The sequence below is a fragment of the Anomalospiza imberbis genome, chromosome 1 (genome assembly GCF_031753505.1).
Source record: "Anomalospiza imberbis isolate Cuckoo-Finch-1a 21T00152 chromosome 1, ASM3175350v1, whole genome shotgun sequence".
In the NCBI taxonomy this organism is placed as follows: Eukaryota; Metazoa; Chordata; class Aves; order Passeriformes; family Viduidae; genus Anomalospiza; species Anomalospiza imberbis.
The window spans coordinates 114,077,317-114,092,049 of NC_089681.1; the positions used below are offsets into that span (position 1 = coordinate 114,077,317).

The following is a 14,733-nucleotide window of genomic DNA, read 5'->3' on the forward strand; positions in this document are numbered from 1 at the left end:
AAAAGGTCAGAAGGTACCTATAGTCCACAACCTCAGATGACACTGTTGCCTAAATACACATTCAGAATACACGGTTTTAGCTGGAGTCAACTCAGGAAGAACAGGAACACATTTAAGCTCAGAGAACCAGTCTAAAAAAACCAAAAAGGAAACTAAAAACCACTGCAGCCAAATTTCAATAAACAGAAATGGAATCATGCCACTAGGTAGCTCTTTTAAACCTCAAGTAAAAGTCCTACTTACCCTGGCTCAGCAACCAGCTTTTCTCACAGTCAATGCATGAACTGGTCAGCACGGAAAGTCTTCACCACTTACCCACTCCCCATCCAGCTTCCACCTCCAGGGCCACCTGTGGTGGCCATCAGACCCCCCAAGGACAGGCCACAGAAAATCTCTGGAGTTCACTCTTCCACTTCCAGATCGCTTCCTCCTGGCAGAGCACAGCTGCTTAGAGCATCAGAGCCAGACGGAACACAACAAGTAGTAAACCAACACCTCTCTTTGCTTATCATACTAATGACACCCCAGATTACTAGCACTTAATTGAATTTACTTTTCAGTGTGTTTTTTACATTTTGCTTTTCTATCAGCTGGGACAATAAAAATCAATTCCCGTAGGGCAATTTAATTTAGGTTTACATTGTGTTTTATATTCAAATTTTCAGTGTTGCAACATTTGTGCGGCAAATCTGTGCAGGACTGTTTTTTAAGTACGTCTGTGAAATTAAAGTAAACCTGTACTTAAGGTAGGCCCTTTAATAAGCAAAATACTTAAAAACAAGTAAATATTTAGGAAAAACAATATAATGAAAAAAAGTTATTTGGCCAACTGAAGCAGATTGGTTAGAGAGATCTCACACACATGCAAGAATTACAGTTACCCGTATAAATATTTGGAGGACTGGTGACACAGATAAATAGTTAATAACTTTTTTCCTGATGAGTTTTATGTTAGATCTGTTACAAAATACTGTTGAAATCTTCCCCCTGGGCAAATCTACCTACCATATAAAAGGTCTCATTTGTGAAAAACATCTTCACATGCTGAGCTTTGTGGATCAAGGATGGCTGTGCAGATCTACAGGTTGACTGTAAGTCACAGTCCATGAATTTAGCCATGGAGCAGGCTGGTTGAGACTGTGCATGGGTCTTGTGGTCTGTCCCTCCTGCTCAGGAAGGGTGAAGCACTGTGGTGGCTGCTATAGGGAAAAGGGAAGTAATTTCAGCCACTACTTAGCACCCTATGACTTCCCTGGAGAACGACCGACTCTAATATATTTTACTTTTTCCAAACGATTTAATAGAGACACGGAGATATTTCTCATTTTCTCCTAGCTGATGGGCTTTGCTGCTATCTGGGAGCAGCAATGTTTATTTAGAGGAACAGGTCTTTAAAAGACAAGTCTTTAGTGTTAGGAAGTTCAGCCTGAGGAGTGATTTTACTTTAGTAGATTTAAATATTTCTAGTAACTTTAATAAGTCTTATTCAACCGTGCAACAGCACGTATGGATTAGGCAACTAACATTTCAATATGTTTCTCTCTCACTGGACAAAGCAAGTTATACATTTCAGGGCTATGTACTAGGTGTCTAGTGGAAGCGTCTTGTTCCTGTTTTACCATGGTATAGGGCAATACTAGACAGGGAAAAGCCGATCTGTACTTCGAGATAATAATTTATGACTGGAAGGTGACATTTTGATCCTTAATTCACCTATTCAGACAAGTTTACTTCTGCTAGACCTACAGAAGATTTCTACTGACATTTCCCCCTTTTTGAATTCCTAAGTGTGTCACCATTAGTTCCTGTTAGCATTATTTTTTTTTAATTTCACCTTCTGCCACACTTGTAGGCAGCACTGGATGTGGTTGTGCTTTCACCCAACACCATTGGGGGCACTTGGAGGTTTAACCAAACCCTCTTTGGTCTTGGAGGTTCCAGCAGGTGTCCAGAGCAGGGATGTGTATATTAAAAATGCAACAATACACACACGTATCTGCTCCTGGGGGCTTGACAAGGGAGAGGCAGAGGGAAGAGGAGAGGATGTATATACATTGCTGGAGGAAATTTGGAGTGCATGAGTGTGGCATTTATTTCTCTAATTTTTGTTTCTTCTTGGCGTTTGACTCTTGTCCTTCTGTCTTCAGAGTTTTAGTGCCTCCTCTGAAAATTAGACAGAGTGGTTACACCTAACAGCTCCAGCAGCACATTAGCAGGGCTCAAGTGACTACTGGCATTTTTTGTTTGCAGATCTCACTCAATCTTTTACTCAAATTGAAAGGAAGAACTTACGAATACAATTATGTTTTTAAGACAAGTAAGTCTGCACATGCTACACCACAAAAGAAATAGTCTTCTTCTTCCACTAGAAAATTTTTGATCAAAGTTATTCCAATCTGCATTTATTTTAAGTAGATAAAATGGCAAATGTACATGGTAATGAAATATAGTATTTCATGATGTATATTATCAAATAGAAGAGAATGAGATTATTTCTTTAAGTATATAAATTATTAAATTATCATTAAAATGTATGTATATAAATAATTCTATTAGACTTTCTGATTAGGTTACTTTGATATGAAAGAACACATTGTGATTATTCTTTGATGCTTTGCAATAAGGATTTAAATTCTAAGTAGATGTCAGGAAGAATTTATTTTGAAACAGCAGCAAGAGGCAATGGGTGGACAATACTTAATGAAGCAGAACAGGAAACAAGAGTGACTTTTTAATTTACTCAGTTTCCTGTGTAAAAGATGATGAAGTTACCATCACACATATTTTTTGGGGGAAGTTTCATTTTGTTTATTAGATATTCAACTTTCAGGGCATTTAATATAAACTCTTTTGCTACTACTTGTAATACTGGAAGACCAAAGGAGAGTGCTGTTGTGACCTTTGAGATCAGGAGATCTGCAGAGAAGATTTGTACCTTAGTGGAAGTGCTGAGCACCAGGAAGATTACATTCTCTTCTGCATAAAGGAGAATTAAGCAGGTTTTCATCTCTCTTTTTGCAAAGATGGCAGCAATTTCTAGTGGTGGAGTGGACTTTTCCCTTCCTCAGTGAGATGTTGGAGCACTATACTGAGACAGTGCTGGGCTGCAAGCAGCCTGGAGCAGAGGTGACTGGTGTTTGCTGGGCTAAAGATGAGATTGGGGTGCCTGAAGCCTGAGAGAAGAAGCAGGTTTAGGAGGATGGGGAGCAGCAGAGAGGAGTAGGGATGAAGGTTGCATGAGGTCCAAAGGACAAAGCAAACATGATTTTTGCAGATCCCTGGCACGGCACAGTGGTTACTAGAGAAATATTCATATAATTGAGAGGTGTCCAAGAAATGTAAAAGGAAGAGTTTGAAGGTGGGCAAGCACACAGTTCAGCTGTGCTATCAGCAAGGTGTTTTGAAAGCTGATGAGCAAAGCACTTCCTTTGCCCCGTTTATGACAAGAGAAGAAAGGAGCAGGGCTGTATTGAAATATGTATGGAAGGGGCCCCTTTCATGTGAAGAGGCTCCATTCAGGGCCTTACAAAGGCTATGAGTCAACTGCAAAGAAAAGAGGCATTTCACAGAAACTGAAGTGTGACCCTTTGTTTTCGCTGACCCCAAGGTCCTCAGTGACACAAAAGGGGACCCCAGCACTGATTCTGCAGCAACAAATGCCTGTTGTGAGTGAGTGTATTTGAGGAGCAGTGACAAAAAGGAATGACCCGAGGTTCTTGTTTCCAGCCCTTGTTTCCCAAGGGACTGTCAAGAAGGGAGTCCTCCATACAGCCTGACTGAGGAGGGGAGATGAAGGTGCTGGAACGCTCTTCCTAGTGGATGCATTTCCCTTGAAAACCTCTCCTGAAATGCATGACCTGATCATCCACATCTACTCTTAGGACACCTGGATAATGAGGCTTTTGGACTTTGCTCTGCAAAGTCTATAGAAATTAATACGTCTTTGATTCAGCTGTTACGTGAAGTGGGGTTTTTCTAATTTAGGACTGGCAAGGGGTTAGAGTGTCTTAGTAGCCCTGCCTTTGTTTTAACCTTCCATTACTCCATGACTACTTTCTTTCACAATCAAAGCAGACATGAAAGGGATGTTTTGCTTTGCTCTTTTCATTATTCCAGAGAGCTCTAAGTCCCTATTAAAGTTCATGATGGAATCAGGGTGCAGAATGATGGATTTAAAGGTATCATAAAACTCTTCCTGGTAAGTAGTAGTCCCCAAATATATTCCAGTTGTGACCTGAGAGAGGCTGCTGGAGGCATCCCAAGCAGCCATGCACTGGCTCTACAGATCCTTTGAGCTGAGGAAATTCATTTGCATATGGATGCCATGCTAAGGAGGCCAGCCTGGATTTCATTACTGCTAATGATGTGTGTGGGAGAAGTGATTTAGTTTATAGCTGTGCTAGGCATGGCACAGCGAGGAAGTACTTAATTCATACAAAGCTCTTTCTTGCTTCTAAGACCTAAAAATCAGGAGACTCCAAGCAGCTCCAGTGTTACAGACGCAGTGTCTTCATGATCATGAACAGAGCTGTGATTGAGGCAAGGGAAGGAGAGAGAAGGAAACATCAAGATGTAGTATTGATGTCATAGGGGGAAAGGATAGGAGGAGAAATGAAAGGGAGTGAAAAGCAGAAGAGAAGAAAGACCAACGGAGGACAAAAAAAGCCAGCAAGAGAATTGGCTCTGCTGGAACTGTGGCTGCCAAGGCTGGATGTTTGGACTTTGGAGGTGACAGAATTTTCACTGGGTCTTTGCTATAGTTTTCACAATTCAAAATGCAGGCCTGCGGTAAGATGTTCATCTTTAGAGACAGGTTTGTGAGAACTGGAAAGGAGAAAAGGGATCCCAGGATACCACCGGAGTTGGAACAGTCGGGAATTGCTGCACTGCCTGAAAGCATCTTCCTACTCCACTGGAGCCATCTACTTTTCTAACAGACATTGCCTCAGACAAGGGGGAAAGGAGAGAGGCCTGGGGGCAGGTTCTTGGCACCTGCTTCAAGGGTCAAGGGCTGCTATGCTCAGGTAACTTCAGGAAGAGCTATTTGAACTGGGATCAGTGTCTTGGGTAGTCTCTCAGCTGTGAGTGATAAATTCATCAAGCAGAAGAAAGGATCCAGAAAGAAGGAATGGGTGAGTGAGGCAAATAAATCAGAGGGATTAAGGCACACCGTATCAGCATGCTGAAAGTGTCTAGAGCATGCACTGCCCCCAGGACAGAATTTAAAAGGTTGAGAAGTCTTGGAGTAGGAACGCAGTTCTCGGGTTTATGGGTCCCAACCCCTCTGGTGTTTTATACTCCCCTGCTATCATGGCACAGGGTAGCAGGGAAGAAGGGCTGTGACCCATTGCTTCGGCACGGGATCTGACCATCCACCTGCAGCCCACAGTATGAAAACCTGAACAAAGATCTTTCAAGAGGAATTACTCCTGCCTTATTCATGGCACAGCAGCTGGTTGTAATGAATTTTAACTGTTTGGCAGCAATCACCCACAATGCATGCAATCAAAAGGGTTATGGTCCTGCTCACTCCTGCAGCAGCCTGGAAATACTGTCTCTGAAAATACAGGACGGTTTTGGGAACCTTGATTTAAGCATTGTTGTTCTGCAATTTTCTGAAGAGGGAAATCAGCTGGTCAGTTGGACGGGGGGACTTCAGTAATCTGTGAATGGGAAATGCAGTTTGGAGAGTTCCCTGATTTCTGCTTCATCTAAATTGAACTCAAAGGGTATGGAACAGTGACATTTAGCTGGGGTTACTGGAAATTAAATATTGTTTACTTGATATTGTAATTGAATTCAGAACAGCTGTAAGATGTCCTTAAAGAACAAGTCCCAGCTTTAGCATTTGTATGTCCCTGAGAAAATACTGAGATTTGCTGAACCGATGGCCTTTGCATGTGGTTTTAGGCCAACTGTCGCCTCCTGAATGTTTTGGTATGTGCAAGTCACTTGAAGATCTTCATACCCAGCTGTCTGAAAACAGCACACAGATTTCACCAACTAGAAGAAATGAGAAAGATGATTTATCATAAAAGAAGAAGCAGGAATCAGCTACATTTAGAGATGATCTGAAGAGCAAAGGTGAGACAAAATAAAGTGCAATTATTTCCTAGACCAAGGGAAAAAAAAAAGGAGAAAAAGAGATTATGCCAATGCATTATTTTTACTGGGCTTCTATTGGCAGACTGAATTGTGTTGGGGATGGCTCGTTTCTCCTCAGCAACAACAGCAGGTTTTAAATAATGCTTCATATTTCCCAGGTTTAGCAGATGAAGAAAAGTAATTGCTTGGGAGGCAAATAGAGCAGATTTACAAACAGAGGAGAATGTTTTATGGCCAGACTTGCAAAGATTTGGCTCCTGCAGATGCCAGAAGACTCTGCATCTGCTTTAATCAATGTGGGTTGGTCCTTGTTGATTATTTCTTTAAGATCATCACAGTTCTTAAGGCAGTAATTTTATATTATCCAGGACAATGTGACTGTACAACTTCACAGAGAGGGCAACTTACCTGTAAATTTAAAGTGCACAGCTTTTGAACTGTAAGAACTTCTGGTTCAGAGGAGTCTGAGTTTTGTGTTTTGTTTTAGAAATGTCATTGTTCTTTCATGTCTGTATTTAGGACCCATTTGCCTTGAAATGTTGTATGGCTGGGCTTGCAAACACTTGGCTTCTACAGACAGCAGAAGGCTCTCTATTTGCTTTGATCAAGAGAGTCAGATTACTTCTTTGAGATCCCCATGGTTCTTGGGGTGGTAGTTATAGACCGGCTACAGCGACATCAACGTTAAGGTTTTCTTCACGCAGAGGGCAACTCACTAGCAGATTGAAGCTGAATGTCTGCTCAGTTTATTAGCAAATGACCAAGAGAAAACCAAAAGAGCCTGGAAGTGCTGAGCAATACAGTGGTGGGTGTAGAGACACCCTGTGGTGTCACCTTGACTGCTTTAGTTTTCATGATGGTTGAATTGGGTTGGAGTGTGATGGGATTTGGTCTCCCTGTTTGGCCTCCCTGTCTCCCTGTTTATAGTGACCCTGCTGTAATGTATCTTCTTTAAGATAAGATCTTCTTTAAACATAAGAGGCAAGGAGAGAGGGGAGACGTCAAGCAAGCACTGTATATAGCATCTGTAACATTTAATTATATGAGACAGGGATTTTCCGATAGGCCTTGCAACACAAAGAACATTCAGCTATCAGCATCACAGTATATATTTTCTAAATCACAACACCCACACATTTCCTTAGCCAAGTAGAAGTTTTTCCTCCATAGCCGCATATCTAAAATTAGCCTGAAGGTCAAATCTGAATAGAAATACCCTTATCATTGAATGTGCTGGGAATGATTGGTGCAGTGGGCTCAATTTTCCCATCGAAAACCTTCATTTATTTTTTTTTAAATAACAGTTCCTTTTACAGTCACAGAGCTTGGAGAAAGGCAAAATGAGGCTTGCTGTATAAAATCAACATCAATATTCTGCTTTCACTGCAAGGCTATTTTTATTGCCAACTATTTTAAATGTAACAAGATGGATATAGTGAAGCCACGGTGTAAAAGATGCAGCAAGAGGCTTCTGAATAGCAAGTCTGAGCACAGACATATGAAAGAAAGGACTTGAAATTTGGAAGATGTTTGTATATGAAGAAAGACACAATGAAGAATTCTAAGTTAAGAAATGCATTGTTGAGAAGAAGTGAATAGTTCAGGTCTAAAAATAGTTTTTTAACCTGCAGTTGTATTATGTGAGGACTAAGCAGCCTATACTACATAAATGCAAAAGCACTGTCCTGCAAGAAGTGCATTTATCAGCCACAGTGTTTTATTGAGTGCTTTAATAATACAAGTGTACATCAACTGATCCACAGTCAAAAGTGGCAGGTCCCTAAGAAATTTACAAGCACTTTTTTTGTTGTTTTTTAAGTAAATCAAAATACATATTAATTTGTTCAATGCAATAGCCTTTTGTGTGGGAAACAGAAGGCTAGTGATAAACACAGTCTTAGTAATGCACAGTGATTCTTGATTTTAAGCTTTTATACAAAACTTGTTCCCAGTAGCATGCACCCACCATTAAAGACTTCAGTACAAAAAAATAACCCTAAACACTACATTTAAGTAGAAATGAGATATAATTCTGAATTTGTTTGTTTTCCCCAAAACCACATGAAAGAAAAAAAAAAAACCAACCCCACACATTAATACAAAGCTTTCTGATAAAGCTCTATACTATTACAGATCCAACATTCTTTGCACTGATAACCAAAATTCCCTGTCTACATTTGAGGGAAACAACTTTCAAGTTAACAGAACAAAAAAACCCAGAACAAATAAAAATAAAAATAAACCAAAATGAAACAAACAAAAAAAAAAGTAAGGACAACCTTTTGTCACAAAATGGTTCAAGATTTAATAAAAAATAAGAATGAAGGGAAGGGCTATTGATGCACTTAGTGAATGTGCTTGCACAGGTCCAGCAAATCCTAGAGGAGGTTCCTATGTGGCGTATCGCTTGGTCCACTGTCTGGCCATTCTGTCGTGCTCTGCTCTGTTAGTCATGTACTGAGTGGCAATGCTTCCAACCAGGGGGTCAGCTGAAAAGGAAACACAAACCGTGAAATGCATGTCAGCCCCGCGAGGACGAAAAAGCTGTTTTTAGATCCACATTCATTCAGTTCTCTTAGGTCTGACAAGGTGCCCACATATATCAGCCTTGTTTTCAAAGCAGGGAAGGAAGGAGTTGAAGGTGGGATGGACAGCAATTAGCTATACATGTCTCGTAAACATATAACTGAAACAAATTTCTAAAGTTCTACCTCACAAAAAAAAAATGTTCTGATAAATTTATTTTGAGGTAAAACTCACCTTCAGTTGATGTAATTATTTATGGTATTAGACTCCCACAACTATTCATATTCTCACTTAAGAAGAGGATGAGCTCTAATTCTGTTATCAGGTTGAATGTTGCTTTGTTTTTTTAAAATACATTAATTTCAAAGCATAAAGAAATGTAATAAATTAGGGCAGCAAGTGCTATTTTCAAAGCAAGAGAAGTTAATTCCAGATTTTGGGATATTTAATTTATAGGATCTTTCTGAGCGTTCCTGTGGCCAGAATGCTGCATTACATGGTCTGGATCTATGAATTTCTTCACAAATAATTAATCAAAAACAATCAGTTGCCTAAAAAAAACAATCCAAGACAAGACATTCCCATAAGTGACTGCATTTCATCAACATTTTTCTTTTGCAGACAGCATTTTTTCTCATTTTAAACAGACAAAATTTATAGCTTCCCCCTTTTTTGAGGGGAACACATGCTCTTGATATTTCAGTACAGAAATTTCAGACAGTAAATGGTCTGAGATTGTACTGTGCAAGTTCAGAGGCACTGATACCACACTTTTCCCTGACTTAGGACAGATGAAGATGACTTCTTGTGAAAGCCAGGTATTAATCAGCTTTGTTGTTGTCTGAAGATGGTGCCACTGAACAATCTGAGCATCGGCTTTCTCGGAACAGTTGAAATCTGAATGTGGTGCTTGCACTGTTAACCACGGAAATTCCTGGGACAAGATGTCAGGCCTTCTGTCAAGCAGAGGAAATCTGGGCTTTTTGTTTGGTTGTTGATGATAAGAGTTTATGATAGGGGAAACATATTGGCTTAGCCAAAAATGGTTTGATTGGCTGACTGCCAATCCCACAGAATATTAGTGAGTAATATCTAATAAAAAAAAAATTCCTTTGCTTTCCATGCATAACCCGCACTTTCCGGAAGAGCCTGTGATTTGAATGTTAAGTTTGCAACTTCTAAATTAGTAAGACAAGTAATCACTGTGACTGCAGTGTACTAAGTCCCTGTAGTCTCAGTTCTGCAAGCACTTACTGCATGAGCTTACCTTTAATATCTTAATATATCCACAGGAGGTCATGAGGCCTGGACTGGATTATTTTTACATGCATGTGTGTAAAAGAAGAGTATCTGGTCTAAGATAAAATTTAAAAGCTGTAGACTGGAAAGTATATCACTTTTAACTCCACAACCAGGGAGAAAAACTGTATAGGGGATTATCTGAGGGATTTTGTCCTGTGCAAGTAGGAGGTTAACAGTCTACAGACTCTTAAGTAGCAAAAAGTTATTGCTGGCTGGAATGAGGTTTGAGAAGCACTGCAGGGTAAATGGGGAACCTGAGCAATAGAAAAGGGCAACATTTCTCTTCACAAAAGATTTCCCTAAATAGCAACAGGGAAACCTTGTCATTGTGTAATGGCAGCTTGGGGATGAGTGTGAGAGCACTGCAAATTCCCACATCCTCCTCAGACACAAGGCCCCTGTGCAAAGAAACACTTCCACAGACCCGTGGAGAAATGGAGACTAATGGTTGAACTTGAAAGGAATCTTTGAAGCAAAATTTGAAGCATATCCTGGTTTTCATGCTTTTAGGGGAAGGTGGGGTTTGGCCTCTGAGCCCTCAGGCTGGGAAGGGTTGCAGGAATATCACAGCATTACCATCTGGAATGTGGCAAGTTCTTATTGAGATTTAGTGTGTATTTAAAGTGATGCCTCTGAGATCTTTGTAAAACCTAGTATGAGACAGTGAACAGTGATATGCTGTAGTAAATAAAGGTTTATCTAGTTCAAATCTGGAAGTTTTTTTCATGTGCAGGATGAATGTTTCTGTGAATGCATGTCTTTCACATTGAGAGCTATAAATTGATTTCCTTGATATACTGCATGAATATTGAGGATCACATCATCATCCCCAAACCTGGATGATAATTAGAATGCTTGGTTTCCTAGTGTGGGATTTCATCTATATCTCCTGTTAGGAGCAAGAAAGTATTTCAAAACCATACATCTTTGCAAGGCTTTGGAAGGTACAGGCTCTTACCCCAACCTCCTCCCAGCATGGGACAGTGTCTCTTTTCCTTTGGGGTGAGAGAATCAGTGAGAGGCATTCTTGGTAAGGTGTGGAAATCTGTTCAAGTCCAGTAATGTACAGAACTGGGCTGTTTATTTATCCATGTGTTCAAGCCTTTGTCTCTGCAGTCTTTTCTTTGGCAGTTGAAAGAGTGGAGGCGATGGCCTGTAAGATGTCTGAGGTCTACAAAGCTTTTGTCGTAGGTCTGTAAATTCCTGCTGAGTGACCTGAGAATCAACTATTAATCATCTCAGGTGCTTCTCCCAAGCCAGTGCCTCCCTCCACTGGTGTCTGCCTGTATGAAGCAGGACTGTGGAAGCAAAGAGAGGTCTTTGCTTGCTGTAGCATGAGCAGGACCAGCTGCACCCACAGCCAGCTGCCAAGTGAATGCTACTAAAAGGTACTTTCAGTAATTACAACGAGATTGATTTTTTTTCAGTTTGGCTGTGTGTTTTGTTGGTTATAACAATACTGAACACAAAACCAAACCCACAGTTTGGGAAAACCACTTGCTCATTTGAAAGCAAGGAATTTATTTCAAGGAATAGAAAAATAGTTATTGACAGCGAGGCTCAGCTATTTCACATCTCTGTCAGAGGGTCTGGAGCTGTGTCACATGTAAATATTTATGAGGACTTTAAAAAGGACACTTTAATAGGTGCCTGAAGAACTGGCTTATTTTTACCAGTTGCTGTGAAGCCATAAAGCCATCAGGAGGCACAACTGATTTGTTTGGGAAGCCAGGACAGCTGGCGAGGAGGGAAATTTAAACTGCGGACCAGAGCCGCCCAACCAGGGGTGCAGCGGCCAATTTGAAGCACAACGCTGCATTTGTGCCACAAGATGTAAGGACAGTGTGAGCTCCAGAAATGCCATTGGTCTCCTCCTGCAGCTGTGTGGGCAGCTCCAGCCAGCAGGTCCAAGGAGACACATCTCTCAACACTTCATGAGTCACGAGTCACCACTGCTGCGTAATTCACCGTGACGGGCCCTGACACAGAGATTTCAAGATAAATTGAAGCATCTTAATAAAAAAAAATTAAAAGATGTAACTGCCAACATGCACAAGCCTTTGTTATAGTGCCCAAGTCCTACAAAATATCAAGTTTGAGGAAGAAATCCTATAAGTATGAGGAAGAAACAATGGTCCCCATTTACCCCCCTATACTATGTAGCACATGGCTGAGAACCACCTGGTGCTCATCTGGACTGCATTGTTTAAGGGTATTGTGAAATATCCATTAGTAGGGCCAAATATGTATTTATAAAACAACCACTGCATAAACTATCTAAGTAAGAGATGAAAAGGAAAAGTGGATCTCAAAATTCACAACAACATTTTTGTTTTGTTTCCATTTCCCACTACCAGAAAGCTTTCTTATTTTCCATTTGTATATATCTGTGGTTTTAATCTTGATGCTAGAAATTTGTTTCTATAACTAGTCAACTGCTCTAGTTTTTACTGGTTTTTTTTTCCTTAAAGAAGTAGCATGATTCATCAATGAATCACGGTTCAGAATTTTACTCTAAACAGGACTGTATCCAAATGACAACAATTACCAGGGGATAGTAGTATAAAGCTATGCCAGGAATGTGTTGGTGAAACAATCTTGTGAAAGAAATGAAAATAAACCCACAATAAATTAATAAAAAAGTATATCTATGCAACTCATGGCCTAGCAGGAGATCACCAGATGTGTGGTGGCGTGCTTGAGAGCTGGGATAGCACCCTCTGTGCACAGCTCCTTCCCTGTCCTGTGGGCAGGAATGGGTTTCCCAGCCTTTGGGGTGCTGCTGGCTGTGCCAGCCTGGAAATGCTGCTGCAACTCTGTGGACCCAAAAATCTTTAGGCCTTGTAATTTACTGTTCCTTCTAAAAACCCACACTGGGATGCCTCCATAACCTTTAACTTAGGTAAAGGAAATTTTTTATCCTGATTAACTCCATGCAAAATATTAACACACCAGGAATTACAGGATCAAATTTCACAGCAGAGGACAGTGCATGAGTAACGGAAATATATTAAAAAGGCACCATATTATACAGGCAAGAACAGAAGCTATGGTTCAACAATGTAGTTTACAAGGAAAATGTCAATCTAAAGAACTAGCCTATGAAAAAAATCTTCTGGATGATTTACAGGAAGACTGCAGCTGCTAAATCCCTCCTCACCTCACCATATGTCATCCTCATGTTATATTAGAATTCATGAAATTGCCCTGTATTTATGTGATTTGGAAAGCTGGGAGAGCTGGATCTTGTCCCTAGCTTAAAAAGGTTGTATGCACTGCTCCACAATACCTTGTCATCTTCTTTTGCAGCCACTTAATATGACTGTATAAAGAAGAACATTTGTGTCTCATGTCTATTGTAAGGCTAATCAAATTTACAGTTCCATTCTAGGGAGTTAATGCTATTGGGGATTTGGATGAGCTGAGGTTTGGTCATTACAAAATTTCAGCTGTGTTTAGTGCTAGTAAAACTGCTTTATCATTCAGAAGGCAGACTATAATTCTTCTTTAAAAACTACTTTCCCCCCAAATAAATGAAAATATATTGCTACACTGTATTTTTCTCAGCTTGTATTTTTACAGCTATTTCTATGTCAGCAAATAGCAATTTCAGAGCAGAATTCATCTCCTGGGCTTTGCAATGCTCTTTTAAAAATACAGCAAACATACTCTAGTGAAATAAAAAACGGAGATGGTGTGTTTAACAGCTTGATTTCAATGTGCCTTCCCCATCAACCACACAATGTGCAATGAAATTCCAATTGGTAATGCCAACATGGTTAAAGATACACACATTTAGACTTAAAACGTACATTATGGGTGTTTGTATGCATTTTATATATTTTTATGAGCATTTATAAAGTAGAATTTTATTTCCATTGCAGTGTTTTGCAGTTTTAATAGAGAACAGCTGATGGAGCCAGTTATTACATCACCACAAGTGGGTTCTCAGAAGATTTCTGGAGCACCTTAAAACCTAAAAAAATCACAGCCCTATAAAAATCTCACAGTTTCTTCAGCCAAATATTTAGAATGTACTTTTTTTTTCTTGGTCTAGTTTAGATTCAGCTTTGTATCAGGCTGTAAAGACTTGGACTCCAGCTGAAGAGAAGTATTAAATTGGAAGAATTTCCAAAGGTTAGATGTAATTTGAAAGGTCTTATTCCTTCTCCTGAACTAAATGGCTCCATGCTCATAGCTGTGAGAGCACCCCACTGAGAGGCTCTACAGAACTACCTGTACTGAAACAGCAACCAGCAGATATTAAATATTTCCTATTCCTTGGACAGGATGTGTGACATGAAACAAATAAGTAATTTTCTAGTTATTTTAACTTCAGTTACACATTTAGAAGAATTTTTGGTTTAGGGAATACTACTGTTTTTTGTTTGTTCTTTAAGGACAGCCTCTCTTCCCAGATATTATGCTGTATTTATTTTTCAATTAAAAAAATGTGGCGTGATTGAGCTCTTAGTTTTAAGGAAAAGTCAATGTGCTCTCTATGTTATGTACAGGATACCTGCATTGGAGTCATCTTTATATAGCAGTACAGGTAGGATTGATTACCCCAAAACCAAACCTCCCCAGAATAAAAGTTCATATTTTCAGTAACTACATTTTGTTTGGTGCTTTCATTGCAAACAGCAGTGCAGGGCAGAATATATTCCCATACTGGCTTGCAGCAAAAGCCAAGATTTCAGAATCCAATTTTTGTTGATTTTAATGTTGTACCAATGTTTAAGATCCAAAAGGCAAACTAAAGAAAAAAAAAATTAAAGTTAGGACTGGGACAAGCACAGA

The 14,733-nt window shown here is 39.9% G+C and overlaps 1 protein-coding gene across 3 annotated transcripts in view; it reads right to left on the reverse strand.

The window, feature by feature from the left end:
- Positions 1-7,800: 7,800 nt before the first annotated feature.
- LOC137483791 (ubiquitin-conjugating enzyme E2 E2) overlaps positions 7,801-14,733 on the reverse strand; it is a 202,233-nt gene continuing 195,300 nt past the window's right edge. For all 3 annotated transcript variants that reach the window (XM_068207176.1, XM_068207169.1, XM_068207182.1), the window contains one exon: positions 7,801-8,594. In XM_068207176.1, coding sequence (XP_068063277.1) covers positions 8,497-8,594 — 98 coding nt within the window. In that variant the 3' untranslated portion in view covers positions 7,801-8,496. The remainder of the gene's footprint in view (positions 8,595-14,733) is intronic.